Source organism: Ctenocephalides felis, unplaced genomic scaffold (genome assembly GCF_003426905.1).
Source record: "Ctenocephalides felis isolate EL2017-DRISC unplaced genomic scaffold, ASM342690v1 CF-g0.4_SCAFFOLD_01886, whole genome shotgun sequence".
In the NCBI taxonomy this organism is placed as follows: domain Eukaryota; kingdom Metazoa; phylum Arthropoda; class Insecta; order Siphonaptera; family Pulicidae; genus Ctenocephalides; species Ctenocephalides felis.
In genome coordinates, this window is record NW_020538040.1 from 181,133,153 (window position 1) to 181,150,041 (window position 16,889).

The 16,889-nt window shown below is 29.7% G+C and overlaps 1 protein-coding gene across 4 annotated transcripts in view; it reads left to right on the forward strand.

Moving 5' to 3' along the window:
* Positions 1 to 1,116: 1,116 nt before the first annotated feature.
* The window catches only part of LOC113377839 (vinculin), a 35,080-nt gene continuing 19,307 nt past the window's right edge, over positions 1,117 to 16,889 (forward strand). For all 4 annotated transcript variants that reach the window (XM_026618275.1, XM_026618273.1, XM_026618274.1 and 1 more), the window contains exon 1: positions 1,117 to 1,173. In XM_026618275.1, coding sequence (XP_026474060.1) covers positions 1,117 to 1,173 — 57 coding nt within the window. The remainder of the gene's footprint in view (positions 1,174 to 16,889) is intronic.

Sequence of the window (16,889 nt, forward strand, 5' to 3'; positions counted from 1 at the left end):
AATTTTTTGTGGAACCCCTCCTACTCCTAAAATCCTCACGTAATTATTGGGCGCCCCCCTAACGTATAGATTTAAAATAAAATTTTAATGAAATTCATGATCATTATTGATGTTATACCCAATTATTAAACTCTGTTAATACGTATATATTTCAACATCTAATTCAGAACTAATATATTATATAATTAATTACAGTGAGGTGTATTATGCGGGATAGGAACAATGTTTCAAAGTGCATGGAGCGGCATCGAGTGGCGTATTATGCGGAAAAGTCGTATCCAGCTGTAATATGTATGCAAGAGTAAAAGGTATGCTAGATATAAGTAAAAGTAAATAAAACGATAATAAGTGGTGCATGGCATCGTGTCTTAAAGCAAATTGCTGGAACTTGCCGTACCAAAAATTTTTTTTTTAACCCTTTCGACTCGCTAATTCCGAGATTTTTATGAATTTTGCGCCATCCGAGTGGAAAGGATTAAAAAAAATTAATTTGTTTTTAACTTTGGAAAAATTAGATTTAGTATCTTCGGAACGGCTAGACCTGCCTTTGTCAAAAACTAATCAGCACGTCTCCTTATCAATACGAATCAAATGCTTTTTGAATTATTCAAATCGCTTCATCCGTGTTCCTGAAATCGTCGACGAAAATTGTATTCGAACACACACACACATACACGCACACGCACACACATACATCCATTTTTTCTAAGGTATGCTAAAATGTTCAGGAGGTTTTGAAACGTAAAGATATATAAAAATTTTCATTTTCGATTTTTTTGCGATTACTATAACTTGCTATAGCTATAACTACGGGAAGTTAAAAAACGCGTTGCGAAATTACTACCAGCCGTCGGTCTAACAAGTTTTCCTTGTATGAGTTCGATCGACGATTATATACGTAACGTGACTCACACTAGTCAGCAGAGGACTGCAAGTAGTGAGCTCGTCGTGCTGCCGCCTGTCTTGTGGTTCTGTGCTACATGCTGTGTGTTATTAAATTTATCACGTATCAGTTGACATTTGTGTGATAAATTATTATATAATTAATTTTAAATTGTTAAATTATTTATTTATAAATATTTGTTAATATTTGTGGTGCCTTAGTGTGTTACAATAATGCCTGTTTTCCATACAAAAACAATCGAGAGCATATTAGAACCTGTAGCGCAGCAGGTAAATTAATTTTAAGATTTGATTTTTAACGAGTTAATTTGCAAGATGTTCGTAATTGAGGTGGTTGGGAAATTTTGAAAATTCATTAACAGTCGTCGTGTTACATTTTATTTCACCTTTTGCGTAGGAGTTAGCAGTGAGAGAAGGTATCATAGCCTTATATGGAGAGGCAGCGTGTAGATACAACAGAAAGATTATGATGCCATGTGATAATGTTTACTATAGAAAGAATTACCTGAGTTCAATTAACGTTTGTTTTAAGTTTTACTGGCGCTTATATTGATAATGTTTAAAAATATTTCTATAACAGATTAGTGAATCTGATTTATTACATCTTTTAATCAAAATGTTTTCAAAAATATATATTGACATTTCGGGCTTACAATTTTTTTTCTTTCTAGAATGAATCTTGAAATGTAACATTATATATTCTGATTTTTGTAATTTTATATTGGTAGAATCAAGGCTCTCTTAAGTCTTTGAATCAAACTTCTTTCGAAACTTAATTATTTTAAAGTACAATGAAGTTATCATTTGACAATTCGGGCTCAATGTTTGACAATAGGGTTTTTTTTAATTTTTTTTTTTAAATATGGAATATAAGTTCTATTAGTGCTTATATTGGCAATGTTTTGAAACAACAATTCGATAACAGATTCTTAAATCCAATTTATTACACTTTTCAATCAAAATGTTTTCAAAAATATGTATTGAGATTGTGGGGCTCTAATTTGACAATAGGGATTTTTTTTTAAAATACTACAATGATTTTTGATATATTTCGATATTACTAATTTAATATTAGTAGAATCCAGGCTCTCTTAAATCTTTGAATCGAACTTCTTTCGAAACTAAATATTTTAAAAGTACAATATGAGTACAATTAAGTCATCATTTGACATTTCGGGCTAAAGTTTGACAATAGAGAATATTTTATTTGTTTTTTTGAAATGAAATCGATGATTATCTTAATAATTAATTAATATTTTAAAACTTGTTTATCTATAGTATTAATTTACAAGATGATATTACAATTTTGATATGTACCCAATTGTAAACTAACAATTAGTAAATTGATTTCACACTTGATTTCTGTCATTATTCAGAAAATCTAAATTATAAAAATTACATTCGCAACAAAATAAAAATAACGCTTATTATTTGTATTTTAATAGATGAAATATAAGAGCTTATAAATCAGTCGGCGACGTTTATATTTTCTTACAAAAAAAAGTGAATAAACAAAAATCTAATTCATATTTCATCATGCATTAGAGGACCTTATCTCATATTTTAAAGAATTATATAAATTGAATTACACAGTTAAAATTGTTAATCTCGAACAAATAAGTGAACTTTGGAATTTGTGAAATTTAAAATTTCATATATCCCCAAAAAACTTATCATTTTTTCACACCGTCAACACAAGCAAATTGTTTTAACCAAATATGATCCGTTTACTCAAAATTGCATTCTTTTGCAATTTTCGCTCCGTTCCTTTGATATGACTGGACCTGCCTTTTCCAAAAACAATTCAATACAATCCCTGTCAATACAATTTGAATATTTTTTGAATCATTCTAATCGGATGCTCCGTTCCCTCGAATTCGTGGACGAAAATTGTATTGAAACATACATACATACTATACCATCCTGGAAGTTAATTGTACAATAAATAAATTTTTATTAAAATATTATATTTTTTTTAAATTATTTTGTATAAATTATACACACAGTTACATTTGTTATATAAAATTCTAATTAATTATATTACCAAAACAACCAAGATTATAACATTCATAATTGTTAGATAAAATAATGATAAATATAAATGAAGCTATTTGAAATTTAATTATTATGTTCATAGAATCAAAGCTTTTGTTTTATAAACAAATAAGTTCGATTAATTTATATTTTCAAACAAATGAATGAAATCAATCGGTCGATTTATAAATATATTTGCTGTAAAAATAATTTTATAATTAATCGAATAATTCTGCATTTTTTAAATATTTTCAAATAATTTTTTAGAATAATCGTAGGAAGAGTGTATATGTGTCATACGAACAAACATTTTTTAAAAATAATTAATAATTATTTTAAAATAATAATAAAAAAAAGTTTGTAAAACGTAGTTATAAAGGATTTTTCTTTCTTTTGATCATAATTAAATAATTGTAATAAAATTACGAATATTAAGGAAATTGATATGTGTCTGCATTTAATTTTTCTGAAATTTCTCGCTTTTTTTTACTAAATTGTAGGAGTTTTGTCTGAATTTTCTCGAAAATTATTAATTCCAGCTCAAAATGATGTATAAGAGATGATGTATAAAATATTCACATTAATTGTGAATCAAATGATATATAAATTGATAAGTGTCTGATATAATTTTTTTTGAGAATTTTCTAATTTTCTCTGAATTTTAGCAGTTGGTTCATACACGTTTGCATATGTGAATTTGTCATTTGTGAAAAAAATTATAAATATTAATTATATATTAATTACACTTTGTGGTAGTAATTAACTGTTCCTAAATTAGTTTAATATTATTAATTTATTTATATATATAACTTCTGCAACAATATCGTAAATGAAATTGAACTTTGATTGACTTTTATATTTGAATTGAATTTATTTGACTTTTATATGAGATATCAAAATAAGACGACCGTTAAAAATTTTGTCATAAAATTCCGAACAATCTAGTATATAAATCCTCATGTATCCGCCTAAAATTTAATGATTTCTTTTACAAGCTTTATAAAAGTAAATATTTTTACTAACAGTTTGCTAACAATTTTGCCAATCGTTTACTCAAGGTATTATTTAAAGAAGCAATGATAAATCTTATCAAGTAAATTGAGTGTTATCTATAATTTTCAAAGTGTTCAAATGAATTATAATTTGTCTCGTAGACGTTTGTTTGAATTATGGCCTCGATAAAATACAAGACGTATACATCAATACAAATGTTACATGTTTTTGTTTTATTCCGCGCCCATTTTTTTTAGATTTTAGATAATGAATGTAATAAAAGGATAAAAAAACTAGTGGTGCATGACATCGTACTTGCAAATTGTTGGCTGTTTTTTTTGCCAAAAAGTTTTTGGCAATAACTAATCAGCATGACTCTCATCAATATAAATTCAATGCTTTTTGAATCATTCTAATCGGTTGATCCATGCTCTCGAAATCTTGGTCGAAAATTTGTATCCAAATATACATACATACATACATACTATATACAAACACACATGTACGTATGTCACATCATACATCCATTTTTTTTCTAAGGTATTCCAAAATGTTTGTTATTTCAATTTTTAAAATTTAGTTCCAAAATGTAATTACCAATTTCTCTTTTTATTATTTTAAGTTACTGCTTGCATTATTTCTATTTCCAACTAAGAAATTCCATACAGCAATGATAATTTTGCCAATATTTTTTTCTATTTATCCCACCTTTATGTACATCTGTCAGGCAATATATTTCAAATTTACCTTTCTTTGGCAGTTTTACATTGATACAAAAGAAGCAGATGTTACAAAAAAATGGGTGTTACAATAGCAAACAGGAATGTATTATTGATACAATCATAATTAGAAATAATTACCAGAAATTAATCTTCGCTATTTGTGACTAATGATGTGATAGCCAGAATTTTATAAATACATTGAAAGGAAGTTATTTTTACATGTAAACTGTTTAAATTCTAGCAAGTGCGGTATTACGAATCGCTTGTATTTGGGTTTTGTGATAACACATGACATCATATGCGTACTTCTAGGTATATAAATCATATATTATCATTAATTGTTTTATAACCTCGGTCCGCTCGATATCAAGCAGTATCATATCCGATTTTCTCTGGAGATTTTGGATCTCAAATATAATATCAAGTGAAAATTATCTTACGGGGGCATGGTAATAAAAGTAAAAAAATTTTGTTCAAAAATTGTTACAACAGCAACTAGTGGGTTGCCTTTTAAACAGCCATATACTAAAAATAACAAAACTAGTGGGGCGCATGGCATCGTGTCTTAAGGCAAATTGCTGGAACTTCCCGTACCAAAAATTATTATTTTTTAAAAAGATTAACATTTTTGAAAAAAAATTACTCTGAAAAAATTAGATTTTCGAGAAACTATAAATTTTTGACAAAAATTTACTTTTTTTGAAAAAGAAAAGACTTTTTGAAGAAAAATTTATTTTGAAATATTTTGGAAATTCTGAACTTTTTTTCAAAGCAATCGTAATGCTTTAACTGCATAGAGACGAAATATCGAAGCGCGTAAGCGCCGCGCCGCCGTCTAACGGATAAACATTGGTACGGAGACCATAGGAATGTAAACAAAATTTATACTTATTGTTAAAATCTCTATAAAATATCTGATAATTTGATGTGGATATGTCTAATGATCATTTTTGACCGCCAGATGGCATTTTTTTTACTTTTTTTGCTAGATCTCCGAAACCGCTAGGCCTGCCTTCATAAAAATTTGATCAGTAGTTCATCTTGTTAATACAAGTAAAATGTTTTTTGAATTATTCAAATCGGACGCTCCGTTCTCTTAAAAACTGAGTTACCGTTTTTGGCACTTTTTGCTCTATATCTTTGGAACGGTTAGACCTGCCTTTGTTAAAAACTAATCAGCTTGTCTCCTTATCAATACGAATCAATATATATCTTTACGTTTTAGAGGTTTCTGAACATTTTGGCATACCTCATTATTAGAAAAAATGGATGTATGTGTGTGTGTATGTGTATGTGTGTTAGCGGATAAAAATTTTCGTCGACGATTTCGCGAACATCACGGATCAACCGATTTGAATAATTCAATTCGATTCCTACTAAAGTTGCAAAGTTTTTTTTTAATAATTTTAGTTTTCGGTACTAGAAGTTCCAGCAATTTGCCTTAAGGCACGATGTCATGCACCACTAGTTTCGTTTTTCTAAAATGACTAACGGCTAGAATTAACTTGAGTGACAAAGGCTTTTTACATCTTCCATCAATCCTGCAGCAATTAGCAAAATGGGTCGATATCAAATTTGTTTTATTACCGCAACCAAACTAGGTCAGAGTCATCAATATAGCTTACACGACAAATCATAAACGCAATATTATAATGCAAAACATTGAACTATTTGAGTTTTTGTTATAATTTTCATTACACTATATTTAGAACGATTACAACTATATTTAGAGCAAAGTGGATTTGCAAATGTATTAGTTAATGGAATCTTGATTGACTGCAGGAAGTTTATTTTGTTACAATGGTTCCTTCTTGATAAATACTGTGAGAGAAGAAAGATCATAAAATCATTGTTAAATTATTTCCTTGGTTTCTTTCATAACATGCGTTTCGTGTGAACGATAAATTATAACAGAACATAATTACGAGAACAACAAATTAGAAGAAACACTCTTATATAGGGTGTTCCAAAACTCGACGTCTAATAGGTGACAGAAAAAAATCTATTTCATGCAACTTGAAAATTATGTGCGTTTAAGTAAAACCTAGGGTGAAGTTGAAACCATCTTTTGGTTAATGTGGTTAATTTTTATGTTTGCATGTTTAAAAATTGGGACCGTTATCCTAAATAACATTTCGAGAACTACAGTAAAAAATAATGACACGATTGACCCAAGTTTTTTAGAATTAAAACTATCTGCTAAACTATGACTTTAAAATTTTGAAACTTTGAAGATTTTGAAGGCCCTTCCTTGAAACAAATGTACTAAAGTGCTATTAAAAATTTACACATTTAATCAGGATTATAAAATGGTACAATACAATACTTGGTAGTTTCGTACTAAAAAAACAAGTGAATACAACTTGAATGGCTAATCCATTTTAGTCACTATCATCATTTTAGGCAAATCTGGTCACTATCCATTTTTCTCATGATTTTGATTCTTAGCTTTTTGCCAAATTTCTAAGTTTTTCTTAAATGTCCTTTTTCAAACAGCATGAGATAGTCTTTTTTTCTAATTTTTTCCATCCTCACCTCGTTCCAGGTTGACGTCGAGTTCTGGAACACCCTGTTTTATTGCTTCAATAAAGATTTGAAAAGATAGAAAAGAATGTTGTAAGATACTTTGTACTTCTAAATTCAGTATGTGCACACAACAATGTAAATTTTTATCATAAAACATATCAGTAGAAATTTGATTTCGTGATGTGCGATAAAACTAATCCACTCTCATTATTGATTAGTCTGACGAGAACTACCTTAGTCTACATTTCATGATTATATTTCTCTCCCACATAACATTTTTACTTTAGATATTTGAATTATACGGTTATAATAATTTCTGTTATAGAGACCTCTGCACACCATAAACACGACAGTAGAACACAATTAAACGATTAGGATATTTTCAATATTAGATAAGAGTTTAATTTAAATTAAACCTCTATAGCCAGTCAAAGTTATACATTTGTTAATTTTAAATGTATTATATTAAACAAATCTAAGATACTATAAGATTCCTCAAATTTTTCTATATTACGTGTGAGATGTAAAAAGGTGCTTAGTTTTGTCCCACGTTATTCTAATAAGGCGAAACCCACGACATTTGTCACCACAAATCGCATGTGTTCATGTCTCAGTATTTCATATGTCCATATGATTAAAAAAAGGTCATATACCAAATTCTACCAGCAATAAAATTTAATTTGCAGCATTAATAATTAATCAGTAATTATTGCACAATGGTGCATGTGGAGTTGGTGTGTAGAAACGAGATGTATATGAAAGTGATCAGATGTTGTTGGAAGATTTGAAAATTAATGTGTTAGAGTCTGTTTTTATTGGCAATGGGTTGCATGTGATTATTACGTCCAAATGCAAGTCAATTTATTGATTTTAGTATTTGTTATAATGGTAATTAATGTAATAATGGAATCTGGTTCGTTCCTGGCTTTATGAGATAAACATCAACAAAATTCTTTCGCGTGTTTTAAAGAACCGGGTTTCATTAACATCCTGAAAGACAAGCTTGTTTTTACCAGAAAATCCAATTTGCCACTTTTGGTTTTTCGAAGTTCCAGGACATTCTGCATCCTTTGACACCAACATTGGAAAAAGTATGTGTGACTCAAAACTTGCCTAGTCAATTTCCAGCCGATTTCAAAAATTTTAAATTGATTTTATGAAACACGGTAAGGACTAGTGTTGATTAGTTTTGCGAGACGATCTGCCGAGCCGTTTCCTTATAATAGGCAGATCAGTGCAAAAGTTTTCGTTGAAACTTTTCCTGAACTGATTCTGAAAATTCAAAAAAATGTAAGAAAATGTTAGAAATGTGTCAGTTACAAGCCGTGCTCATTATTTTTTAGTAAATATTTTTTAAGTGTTCATTGCTAGATAACAAATGAATTTATCTTAACAATAATCAAATACGGAGCAAATACTTAAAATATAAATCTCCGAAACAAAAATGCTAAAAATGTACGCATAGAATATTTATCCAAGTTTTATATATAATTTCTAAGTATGCAAGAATTCTGGTCGTTGTGTGTGGTATTGGAATTTATTTCTTTATGATGTCATATACAGATGTAAAGAGTAGCCAAATGCAATTAATATAAATCATTGATGCATATAAGGTCGATCTGCTATCAATGACTTCTGTACATCGTGTGCTCTAATAATATCTAACTATTATTTCATTATCTAAACGACTTGTTTGGATGGCTGGATCTAATATATCATAACAAAAGTTTTAAAACAAAACAAAATGCAATTAACATAGCGCACAGTTTTCGTTTGTTTTGATGGAATATAATAATTGATTGTTTTTTTTTATTAAATTATTATCTTGGCATCTGGATACATTGCCATAATGATTGATTGTTACAAATTGAGTTTATTAACACACTATAGGCGGGCCCCGTAAAAATACTCGTCAGACCAAACTGATATGTGTAGCGGGCAAATCGCTTGCTCGACACGAGTGCTCTTTCCGTCGCCTCGCATGAACACAACTGGCTGTCACATTGAACATATTTTTTTATAACTCTTTTTTTTTTAAAAAAAAAACCGTCTGGTTGGTTTGAACTATAAAAAAATTATTTAATTAATGCATAATTAAACATAAAACTAACAAAAACTAGTGGCGTATGGCATCGTGCCTTAAGGCAAATTGCTGAAACTTCCTGTACCATAACGAAATGTTCGAGGAATATTGAGTATTGAATGAAATATTTTTTTCCTAAAGCAAGCAACCTGCCTTTGCCAAAAACTAATCACCACTTCTTCCAATCATTACTAATTTAATGTTTTTTAGATCATTCAAATCGGATGCTCCGTTCTCAAAAACTCGATTTCTATTTTCTGCACTTTTTGCTTTGTATCTCCGTAACGGCTGGACCTGCGATTGCCAAAAACTAATGAGCACATCTCCCTATCAATAGGAATCAAATGTTTTTTGAACCATTCAAATCGGTTGATCCGTGCGCCCGAAAACGTAAACGAAAAAATGCGGCCACCAAAAACACACGCACACACACAGACACATCCATTTTTTCTGAGGTATGCCAAAATGTTCAGAAACCTAAAAACCGTAGAAAAATGGAAAAATTTTCATTCTTGATTTTCCACCCATTACTATATTATATGTAGGTTAGTTATAACTAACCTACGGAAAGTTAAAAATTTAACGTACATTAGATATATAAACCACTTTTTACATACGTGAAATTTATTGAAAAAATCACCCCTTATGAAGAGGTGCTGGGACCCGAATAGCAAAAATAACTGAACCACTTCAATTTAACTATTTGGTTTCAAAACAACGCAACTTTGACCTAAAAATGATTCAATAATTGGAGGATTGTCAAATTCTGACCACTCCACTTCTTCATTGTCATTATTTCCAGGATCTCTGGAAATAATCGGTAAAACTCTACGTCTTCTAGGATGAAAAAAATCTTCATCCACATACACTACCAAAATCAGTAATATCAAAATCACTTCCAATTTGTGATAAATTATTGGCGCAAACTTTACAATCTCTATCCGATGCCATTATTTCATTATTGCAAATAACAATGTAAAAAAACTATACAAATTGAACTATACAAATCTGACTAATAACTAAAATATTTGATAAAATATATATTGAACACCTTTTAATTGTTGTAAATTCTGCATATTTATCTACAAAACAAATTGCGAGTAGCTTGAATGAAAAGAAACTTGAAGATAAAACATATTGTTTCTTATCCTTATTCTTATTCTAAAAGTCTTTCAATACGTAAATCAATTGAATCTAGAAAAAAGTATCAGCTATTCTTTCAATATCATATGCAAACCGATCAGATAGAAGTATTTTGACTCGCTTTTAAAGTTAGTCTATTCAAAGCGTAATAATACCTTGCCCGCTGATAAGCAACAGTCCTCGCAGAGCGTAATTTTACGGGGCCCGCCTATAGTGTGTTAACTGTGGTTTGGTGGTTAGTGCTTTGGGCTTTCAACCAAAAGGTTTCAGACAGATGTCAGACAGGATTGTAATCGGGTTTCACTTGAATTATAAAAAAAATATTTTTTTTTATTATTTTGAACAGCAATCAGAACCTAATAGTTCTATAAGCTGCTGGGCTGATTTTACTTAATGCTATACTTAATACTATTTGTTCTACAGATGGCAACCCAAACAGTTGTCCATTCTCTGTGTGATGAACTATTATTACAATTTCTGCAATTGAGCGAATATTTATTGATGCAGCAATGCCGGATTAAGAGATATTTCCACTTGGAAACGTATTGCTATCTTAGTCCAGTCATTTAAACTTAGGTAAGAATCTAGGAATTTGAGATACCCAGCTGTAAGTCTGTAGATACTTGTATATTGACACTCTAAAGTTGTCTCAAAACCTACATATGGTAGGGTCAATACCATATGTAGGTTTTGAGACAACTGTAGGGTGTCAATATTCAAGTATTTACAGTCTTACAGCTGGGTATCTCGAATTCCGAGGTGAACTTACTATAATGACTGGACTATCTATATTTCCAAGTGAAAACCGTTGACAACAGGCTGCTCGAATCGGGATCGAACGTGGGACCTCTGATTCAGGTGCAATCGCTCTAGCCACTAACCTACTCGCGAGCCCATATTAATTAGATAAATTGAGCTTACCCGTGGCTTAGTGGTTAGAGCTTTGGCCTTCCAATCAAAAGGTTCGAAGGCCATGTTAAGCAGTAGTGACATCGGTTTTCACATGGAAATATAGATGGTGTTGTTTTCAAATAAATATAGCTCTTATTTGGCATTGCTGCACAAATAAAATAAATCATCAGTAGTAAAGAAATTGTAATAAGAGTCAGCACAACAAAAAATCAGTATCGTTTGCTAATTGACATGGCGTTTTGTCGACACTCCACGCACAAGTCCATATATTTACACCAGCAAAACATGATATTATACAAATGTAAAACATTACCGATACGACATTGAATTTATCACTGAACTCAAACGTAACATTATTATTAGCACACCGATTGTCTGTATTTGGTAAATTACGACATATTACAGAAAAATAATTTATTCCCGCCGTCCATCTGTGTTTCGACGATCGTCATTATGTATAATCATACACACTTCATTGACGGTTATGCAAATCGAATGTTCGTTCATAAATAATTTATTCCTGATATGGACGCTGTTCAATGTGACATTAAGAATATCTGAATTTTCATACATTGTAATTCAGAAGCGACCGACTGAGATTGTGACGATTGTTTTTGTTCAGTTGTCGATCAAGATTGATTGATCGTTGCATCTGGAATGGACCGGAAATTTTACAAGAGTTCGAGGTTGAGGAATTTATAAGATCGTATTATTATCATTACGAATAATTAAAAATAGTCTTCCGCATCTTGGTGCTATAGTGCATCCAAAAACCTTCGCAGACTAATTTAGGTTTTCGTTGGCATAGTCATCGGTAAGAACGTTCGTTATTGGCTGTTATTACAGGTAACGCTTAATGGAACACATATGCCATAATAAAATTACGCAAGACGCATTTTGTACATCATCAGCCTGACCAAATTATTATTTTAGTACTATAACAATTCGAAAGGAAAACATCGGGAACCTGGACGTAAATGTTTACATACCAGAGAATTTAGGACGATCATAACGAATTAGTTATGTATGTATAGTTAAACCTCCAATAACTAGGAACGCGGTTTCTATAATAAAGCATTGCACCCAATTAAAAATATGTATGGTCAACTACAGATAGGTCAATTATTGTTGGTTTGCTTTCTGGAAAATGGTGATAGAAAGATTTTTCGCAAACTTACAGAAGTTCTGATTTCTGTGCAAGAATAAGAGAAAAATATAAAGAATTCATTATTAACTTCATGTAGGATAAATTATAGTAATCGCAAAAAAAAATCGTAAATGAAAATTTTTGCATAAGTTTACGTTTTAGAAGTTACTGAACATTTTGGCATACCTTACGAGAAAAAAATGGATGTTTGTGTGTGTGTGTTTGATAATAAATTTTCATCGACGATTTTGGGGATACGAATTAACCGGTTTGAATAATTCAAAAAAACATACGATTTGTATTAATAAAAATATACTGCTGATTAGTTTTTGGCAAAGTTTTGAAAATATGGGGCAAAAGGATTCAAATATAGTAATTCAATTTTAGAGATTGGAGCGTCCGATTTGAATGACTCAAAAAACATTTTGTCTTAACTTAAACATATTATTATTATTTTATTTGTCTTAACTTGAACATTGGGCGGTCAAAAATAATTATTAGACATATGCACATCAAACTATCAGATATTTTATAGAGATTTTGTTTCTTTGGGTTCCGTACCAATGTTTATTCTTTAAACTGCGAGGCGGCGCTTACGCGCTTCGATATTTCGTCGAAAAAAGTTCTAAATATTTTAAAAAAATCAAAATATAAGAAACTATTTTTGCTTAAGTCAATTTTTTTTGGAAAAATTTTCAAAAAATTATTTTTTCAAATTTTTCACAAAAATTTAAAGTTTTTGTAAAAATTTTAATTTTCGGTACGGGAAGTGCCAGCAATTTGTCTTAAGGCACCATGCCATACACCACTAGTTAATAATTTTAATTAAATTAAAATTTTGTCAGAATCTTTGTGGGATCATAACGGTAACATTGGGCGCTTTATATCGCATGGATAAAATTCTCTAACAATATTTTTCTTAAATCTATAAAATGTTAATGTATGACTTTAGTCTCAAGTTTAAATTTATAAATTCCAAATTATTTTTAGATATTCAACAATTTTGATAAACACAATAATCGATGCTTTTAAACTACCTTTTGTTAAAATTCGCATAAATTCTCGTACATATTTTTAATAATCAGGGTTGTTTTTGTAAATACTTATCAATTAATACAACAAAGAATATACATTTTTCATAATGAGATATAAAACCACTTCAACTAGTTTTGAAAAGGAAGTCAAATGTCCTAATGTTTTTTTTGTATCCCTTTAAACTTTAGTAACCTGTTCTAAATTAGCATAAGTGTGACAACAGGGGACAAAATAACACGTTTTAACCCTTGTAAAACATCTGAATAACTTAATAAAAAATATATATATACTCAGGTGCTTATGGAGGCATATTCTAAAATAAATACTAACTATATTAGCCTATATATCATACTTCATACTTATAGTTGATTTATTATCTACTCTATTTAAGTATTCTTATATAATTGATGAATGAGATTAATATTAACGAGATTATTTATTTATTTATTCACAAGCAAACCCCAATAACAACGAATTTTATTTTGGGATCTTGTTTTGTTATTTTACTGATGAATCTTGAACAATATTTAGTTTAGTTAATGATTAATATTTTTTTAAATACAATTTATATTGAAGTTTAATCCATTAAATAGGTTTATAAATACGTGCTATTTAATATAGAAAAGGTATAAAACCTATTACTCATTGAACTTTTCATAGCTTATATCTTATATTATTTTAATCTTTGTGAGTCACTAAATTTACATTTGATTGCATAGGCACGTTCGAGTATATCGCATATACTTTATATATATATATATATATATATATATATATATATATATATATATAATTTATACTATAAACTATTGTTCTTTTCGTTCAATTCGAATTACTGTATGTTTAATACAATTCAGGTAGTTCAAATACTAAACTTGTATGTAATACAAATATATTACACAACTAGTGGTTTCCTTATCAATAGGAATCGAATTTGAATCATTCAAATGGGTTGATCCGTGTTCTCGAAATCGTCACACACATATACATAATTTTTTCTAAAGTATGTCCTAATGTTCAGAAAACACTGAAACGTAATGATCTATAAAAATTTTCATTTTCGATTTTTTTTGTAATTACTATAACTTATCCTAAGGGAAGTTAAAAAGGAAATTGTTAATAACAAAGTTCACAAAATTTTGGATTTCACTGGAATCATTACTTTAGCTTCTCGACACTACGAACATTTAATTTTATTACATGCATTTTATTTTTAAAAAATTCTGTACCGTTATAATTGTATATTTGCTTTGGCAGAATTGCAACAGGTTCTTCCAATTTTTAATTTTGAGACTTGTTGTTTTAACACATTGTATTATTAACAGCAAGTTTTAATTGATCGAGTGCAGACGAAATTGTGTTGTTTTTTCTCATTTTGACAGTATTTGCAATTTGCAAGAAATGACTTAATTTGCCTGTTTCAATATTTATTTTTTAACACAATGTGTAACTGCTAATCCTATAATCGTTAATGAAATTTTTAAACACAATTTTCTACTGGATAATAATTTACCTTAATTGTTAAAAAATGTTTATTATGCATTGTTAAAACAACATGAAACGTGACAACCTACCAAAATTATACTACTACATAAAAATTTAAAAAATGTATGTAAAATATTTTTTTATTTGTTAAAAATTAGTATTTTTTTGACTACATGCATTTTTCTATCAAATATTATTTGTACTTCGAAATATTCATTCTATAATTTTGAGAAATGTGTTACACATGATTTATTTACATTCGATTTTGTATGCACTATCTGTTTTTATACATGAAATGTTATTGGAAAATTTGGTAGGAGTCTCGTTTCATTGTTTCACGTATTTTACCCTTTTTTTAAATATCTGTTTTCTACCAACTTTTGATTAATACTATTACTGGCTCGTATTATCACTTAATGTTTATTTAACAGCGATCAGAATCAGAACTACGTGTTGTAGGAATTTTACTCTCTTACTCTTTTATTCTAGAGGGCAACCCAGTGGTCGACCATCTTCTTTTATATATGAAGATGGTATATATTAGATATGTATATCTAATAGTATTGGCATATATATGTTGCAGCAATGCCCACGAAATGGGGGCAAATAATTAGATAAAATGTTACGGGTCTATAATCGTATGAGTTGGTAATTACTAATTGGCAAAAAGCTATGCACATATTATATAAAATCTAACCTCCAAAACGCACAAGCTTCATAACTTTGGTTGGACTTGGCGTATGTGTTATCAAAGTGACATCAGAAAGTTGCACTTATGATAAAATTGTTATTTGATTTTTGTGCTTTTTGGAGGTTAGATTTTATGTGTAAAACACTTGATCTCACGCAAATACATAATTTCGACAGTTTGTTGTGACTACATTTATATTTTATCCGAGGATTTGCTCCCCGTATTGAGATGTATTACGACCTCAAGTGGAAATTTGATATCATACTGCTTGATATCGAGCTGTCCGAGGTTGGAATCGAAGCCGGGTTCATTATCGGCAATCAACTGTCCGCATTACCTTTTATGAATTTCCAAATGTATTATTTCGAACCTCGTTTATCCATTTCGATTGGAACGTGCCTGAAAATCGATAACAATAATTCTGCTGGCCTGACGATTGATATTGCGAAATATTTCTGTCACAAATTTAACGATGTCGTTCTGTTCCGATTTTCGTTCAATCATCCAATTTGTTATTGTTGTTTCATAAATATTGACGATTGTTTTATTATCGTTGTGCTTATTTTAGTTCTTTGCGAGGAAATTTATAAACCATCGGCGCTTGTAAATCTGTCGGTGGTATAATTTTATGATTGCGATGTATATGTTATTCGCGATTGCGTTTCCAAATTACGAAACCGACAATGATGTTTTGATGCCCATAAATTTTAATAAAATTCATGCAGTGTCAAAAACGCAGGATTAAATGATTTTACCAAATGCCACCAATTCTAGTACAAATCACAACTTTATTGCAATCGTGCTTGTATCACTTGGTAATCGTGCTGAGTAGTTTTTGGTAAAATTTGGCCAGGCCATTTCTTCGCAGTTGTTCCAAAAGATTTTACTTTTGCCTCAAGGAAAATGCCACTTGCACCTAGTTATAATTATATTTAATATAATAAAACTTCTCTACATAAAAGTTTCTCAACATGAAAGTGTTTATTTGTTGTATAGGTATGATTTAAGTGTATATTTGTTATGTAAACCTGTGAAATAAGAAATTCTGTTTACTTTACTTTTTATTTTTGCCCGCGCCAACAATAACATGTGTATTTTTAGTTCTTATGCATGTGATCCGAAATAAAACATAAGCCACCTTTATCCGCGCGCCAATTCATTGTCATCAGTTTTTGAGATTATTTAATAATTCAAAAAATGTTAATAAGTTCATAA